At 37.8% G+C, this 6,000-nt stretch overlaps 1 protein-coding gene across 2 annotated transcripts in view; it reads right to left on the bottom strand.

Moving 5' to 3' along the window:
- Nucleotides 1–1,615: 1,615 nt before the first annotated feature.
- The window catches only part of CNIH3 (cornichon family AMPA receptor auxiliary protein 3), a 50,029-nt gene continuing 45,644 nt past the window's right edge, over nt 1,616–6,000 (bottom strand). For both annotated transcript variants that reach the window (XM_061990371.1, XM_061990372.1), the window contains 2 exons: nt 3,433–3,576; nt 1,616–1,643 (listed from right to left, as the gene is read on the bottom strand). In XM_061990371.1, the coding sequence (XP_061846355.1) occupies nt 1,616–1,643; nt 3,433–3,576 (172 nt within the window). The remainder of the gene's footprint in view (nt 1,644–3,432; nt 3,577–6,000) is intronic.

Below are 6,000 nucleotides of genomic sequence, written 5' to 3'. Positions count from 1 at the left end.
CAGACATCAGATGACTCCATTCAGTCATTGCTTCTGCATCATGCTCTAAAATGGGGTATGTTAGCACAGAGCCAGTGCTGAATGCAAGACTGTATCTCCCTTGCTGAAGTCCAGAGTAAAATGTCCTCAGAGTTTGGCACAGAACAATCCATTGGCTTTCAAAAGCACGAGCAAATTCGGCAGGGTCAACAATAAGCTAGTGCTAACAAGATCAGCTGTAATCAAGCTGGGGTACAGACCGGCTTCTCTGTGCTGTTCCCTGCAGCATCTCTGGTAGCAACATACCTTATAAACTCACTCACAATGCAAGATCCAAGTGGTCTCTCTGTATGCACTGTTGTTAGTCTTGAACTTACAGGCTTGCCTACTACCCAGAGCACCAATGGCTGCAATGAAATACCTTAGTGACTTTGAGGGAACCGGCCCTGGTTCACTATCTTCAGCGCTGAAATATATTAAGCAGCAGTATTGCACATTTGATGCCTTCGACCTGTCAAGTAGATTAACCTAAAATATAAATAATGAGTATTTATGTAGATGCATATTTCTACATACATATATACAAAGATCTACAGTCCATATATATGAATTTAAATAACTATATGACAAAATTTTTAAAACCTCTAAATTACAACGCCCCCCATCTTTCAATATAAACCTCATACAAGACAAAAAACACATTTCAGCTTAAATTTGACAGCAAAAACAATGCTGCAAAACAGAATTACAGACACAAATTAGTTGGTCCAGTATCTTGTTATCTATCATTGTGATGAACATAATAGCTATGTTACAATTCTCCTTAATATATTTATCTTTTACCTTTGGGTTGGGTTTTTTTTTTCAGTCAGAGGAACATCATTCTGATATGTACTTGGCATGATTAGGTCAAAGCCAATGCATTTATACATATCACTGTATGTTACTGGTGCACCACAAATGAGGTACAGAAATATACTGTATTTTCACCTACAAGGAATAGCATATCATTAGAAAATAGAACACTGAAACCGCAAATTCATTTGTTATCGTTGTTATGGTTGGAAAAAACACCACTGAAGCAATTCCACAAGGTCCAACATCCCTGTTTCACTAGTGTCATGTGAACATTCCTGCAGAACAGTCACATATCTGATCCGAACTCCAGATGGTGCTCATTTTCAGGATGTGTTGTATAGCTGTTCTTTGTATGTAAGATGATCTTGCCCTCTGCTTCCTCAGTCCAGAACAGTCATTAGGAAAGGAAATTTTGTTCCCTGGAAGACAGTAGGGACTATAGTTTATAATGAATCCACTAAACCAAGCAGCATTATCCCTGGAGAAGTGAATTGCTGTGTAATTTGGCCCACCTTGTTGCATTACTTTTTGTTTTATTTTGGTTTTGAAAATCATTTACTGCAACACATTGAAAAACAGTAGTTAAACATAGTTAACTCAGTCATTCTCTCATAGGATTCTGCTTCCTGGTGGGTCTCTCTTTTACGTAGTCTATTTACTTCTTGTGTTCAAAGTTTTTCTCTTTGCTTTTTTTCTTTCTTAAACATGTATCACTTGACTCACTTGTCCTTCCATCTCCAGCCTTTGTTGTTTTCAGTCTTTAATGATGATCTTTAACTTAAGAGCTCACCAAAGTGTAGATCATGCTGAATGTAAAAGAAAGACACAATAAGAAAGTATCCTTTTGAAGCACACTGAGCACTTTGATTTTATAACCTGAATTTACTGTCTGATCCTCAGGTCTGACTGTAATGGCCTGTGCTTTCCTTTCCATTCTTTCTGTCTCTCTAAAGCATCTTAATTATGGCATATTTAAGATGGGTATCAAAAAGCACTCAAGAAATTACAAATTCATTATCGACATCATACTGTACCACAAGCTGTGTTTGAGCTTATTGAAGTGCAGTCTGATGTCTTAATTTGAACAGTGAAGAAACAAAACCATTTTGCTTTCATGTGTTTGATCTTTAAAACTTCAACCAGCAACTCTCCGCAGGGTAGGCAAGGTTTCCCATGAAACTGCATCGTTTTGTTTCCTTTGGAAAAAATTCCACGCAGTAGTAGAAATATAAAATACAGACACCAGCTGGAGGGAATCCATACATATTAAATGCAACTCTGAAAAGCACAGAAGTGGCAGTATATTGTCACAGCTCCATTTTATTGCAGTTCTAATTCTGACAATACCCAGAAAAGCACAGGAAAATGGAATGTAATTAATACTATTTCATTCTAGCACCAGGAAGTGGATTTTGGATTATAGCCACACTTTAGGATGAAGGAAGCAAGGCTCAGAGAAAGCTGCACAACAGTAGTGTCCCAGCAGAAATGCTAGACCACACTACATTGCTAAAAGATCCAGTCAGTCACCTAACACAAAAATGTAGTTCTGTTCATCCATGCCTTGCCCTCTCTCCTTGCACTACCAACAGAGCACACCTAGCGTATCTGCCACGCTTTCCATTCTCAGTCCTGTGAAGAGGTCCAGCAGGCAAAACCCACAAAGCCACTGGGTGCTAAACTCCTGCTCATATTCTCTTGCCCCATCCATCTTAGTGTGTTAAGCACTTAGTAGCTTCTCTGAGTCTGGGCCCTTTTACTTACTTTCTCTCTCTCATAAGAAGGAGATAAAGGCATATACACATGCACACATAAACAGAAAACTGAGAAACAGCAACCTGCAGCAATGACTCCTCAAGACAAGGGGAACAACAAAATATGTAATGGACCAGTAGTCAAAGGAGAAAAAACATTTATCTTCTTCCCCTAGTGTATAAATTTTCCTTACAGAGGGATTACTGCATGCAAGACTAGCTTCAAGAGGCACTCTACACAAATAAGTTATGGAAGAAGGAGTGGAAGAAAGACATCGCAAGACAATACCCCCATTTAAAGTGTATTAACCTTTGTTGTCAAGTAGTTTTATGGCGTGATTACAGGGGTGACTAAAGGCACAGGGATTCTGCTACAACCAAAGTCTTGCACTGGGCAGTGGTGACTGTGCACTAAAGACATCTGATAGCTGAAAGGGGCAGGACAACACACAACCAAGGTGCACATCTTCAAGAATGTATTTCAACTAGCAGCTTGAACCACTGCACAGGCTTACCCTGTCATGAAAGAGAGACTGTAGGAATGACTATAGGCATGGTGCACCCCATGGTCCTACCCACTGTCTGCCTACTCATTTATCTACCACCTTGAGCAATACTATACCAGCAGATGTAGTATTTTTCTTAGGATTCCCTTGAATCATAAGGACTTGATTATTCTTATTAGATGCAATGTCATTATCGTACCATTTGCCATTTCACTCATCCTAAAAGACTGTGCAAGTTTTACAAGATTAGGAAATGGGCCAGTTGGTTCCAGTTCCCATTTCAAATGTCAAATGAAAAGCAGCTACTATTTCCTTAGTGAAATGACCAGACTTACCAGTACAGATAGTAGAAGAAGGAAAGGAGATAGAAAGCTAGCTTACACCAAGCCTCTTTTTGACAGTAACTCAACGTATCTGCATTCATGACTGCAGGTGGATCATATGCTAGCTCTGAACTATCTGCTGGGCAACGAAAATACCTGAAAAAACAGAAGACATCTGGAATAACTCTGTAACATTCTGTATTCACCATGTGCAGATATACACCCTCTAGATCATCATCTCTGAAGACTATCATCTTCCATGAAATAGGACGAATTTTCCTCTCTTCTTTAAGCATTTTCTTCTAGAAGTTGTTAAAACGAGGATACTAGTCTAAAGCAGATTGTTCTTATAGATGAAGCAGTTCATGAACATAGACTTTCTGTGTTCCATTCTTTAGACTGAAATATTCCTCCTTCTTATTCTTGGCTTACTAATAACTTACATACTATGAGTGACAATATATGGCAGCTGTGATCACAACATGAAGGACGGACTACTGGGCTTTAACTGCATCTACAAAACTCATTTGAGACGTAGTAACGAGTGACAGTCTCAACCAGTAGATAGCTCTGTTTCTCCAACTCTGGAAAGGAAATGGTCAATATGGATTAATATAAGCACTGTCTGACTAATGTTTTCTACATGTAGCACTGCTCAAAAATTTATCATCCAAATAATTTAAAATGGAAAATGCTTTTCTTCTTACGTAGGAGAAATTTCTAATTATCCTCAGCAATGACTGGATATTTGAGAAAACCTTGACAGAAGAACATCTTTGGCAAAGGAGCTTTTGTCTGTTACTTCACAGTAAAAAGCAAAAGCAAACCAAAAAAGAAGTCCTCAAAGTTAATGAACTGCTTTACAAAAAGCATGAATCAGACGAAATACTGTTATTTCTGTTGATTTGAAATAATAATGTAAACACTGAAGACTGACAGGATTACTTACAGATAGATAGAGACAGGTAGATATAAAACCTGCAAACAAGTGACCAGCATAAACTTTGAAACTAAATGTTCTTATAGTAACTTTGTCTTCTTCCCTTCCAATATTAGTCACAGCCACTTACAATCTCTAATAACATTGCAAACTGGTTACAGAGACCATAACCGAAACCTTGTTTAATTAGCTTCATTGAGATTAAGATATTACAGAACATCTTCTCATGGTTCTGTGCAGAAAAATAAACCCAAACCTGTCTGTGGTTAAGCCAGCAAAAATTATGGAGTAACTATAACAAAGCATATGGAGAATAATGGAAGTAAAGACAATCAAAAGTTCTCTCCAAAGGCTGATGTAATGATTTAGAGCTGCACCTTTTTCACCTTGGATATAAAATAGACTGGTTTTTAAATTGTTTTTTAAAACTTTTTAAAACCAATATTGTTGTCACACGTTGATTGTTAAATCTTAGTGAAACAGCACCATAAAGCATGTATTTTTTTCTATATGCAACCAATAGGTAGAAAAACACTTGTAGCTTTAATTCATTTGGTTTTCTGAGGACTACACTGGCATTCTAACTTCTGAATAATACACTTTATCACATGACTCTGCATTACTATCAAGTTTTTGCAGGAAAAAAAAAAAAGTAAGAAAGCTACTACCTTTTAGTTCCTGGTTGAGAGAAGAGTTTTGCCTTCCTTACAGAATTATTCTTCAAGCTACTTCACAACAGGAATGTCTGCTACCATATGTATCTTTGTAACACAAAGAGATCTTAACAGACAAAAATCATCTGTGCTTTTACAAACATTGTGGAAATGAAAAAATAGTAAAGACTTCTGACTGACAAGCATAAAAACCGATGTCTCTCTGTCAACTTCAGAGGCAACAGAAGGCTGAGCTTCCACTAAAATGCAGAGGAAGATGCAGCAGCTTCACTGCCTGTCCAGAAAACATTAAAAGCTGCTCAACAGCAGGTCTTAGGTGATCAACTCTTAAAGCCCTTCTGTGAATATCAAGGCATAGCAGAGATCCAGAGCAGAAACACTCCCTAGTTTTTCATGTGGGCGGGGTGCAGACAACATCTCTTCATCTACTGCAACCCGTACTCTGAGAGTTGCTAAGATTAGAGAGACTTGTCTTGCAGAACAGAGATTCTCTACTGCATAGAAAGAAGTTGTTTTATACTGCCAAAAAACCCCCAAATCATAAAGCTGCTGAAAATGATGAGCAGCAATATTCTGTCAATGTACCCAGTGTCTATTTCACAACTATAACGAAAAGGTTCCCTTACGAGGGCTGAATAAATAGGATCAAGATCTTTGAGATATGAACTACCTTACAGCTCCCTATCTATGAAGTATTTAGAGCTTCATCAAGTTCCACATTCAGATCCCAGTATATTTACTTTCCAAGTTTTCATTCAGATGTGGTGAGTGCATTCTTACAACCTTTGGAATATTTACTGAAGTTAGTCATTGAAAGCCATATTTATATTATTATGTGTTTTGTTTAACCTTCCTAAATGTTTATGAAAAATATTTACATTTTCTCTGGAAATACAACTTTCAGTTGCTTACAGGCACAAGCTTCTAGGCAAAAGACACTCAGCCATACTCCTGTCTCTGCACTTC

Source organism: Colius striatus, chromosome 2 (genome assembly GCF_028858725.1).
Source record: "Colius striatus isolate bColStr4 chromosome 2, bColStr4.1.hap1, whole genome shotgun sequence".
In the NCBI taxonomy this organism is placed as follows: domain Eukaryota; kingdom Metazoa; phylum Chordata; class Aves; order Coliiformes; family Coliidae; genus Colius; species Colius striatus.
The sequence above is the reverse complement of the archived record's forward strand: the minus strand, read 5'-3'. Positions and strand labels throughout refer to the sequence as shown.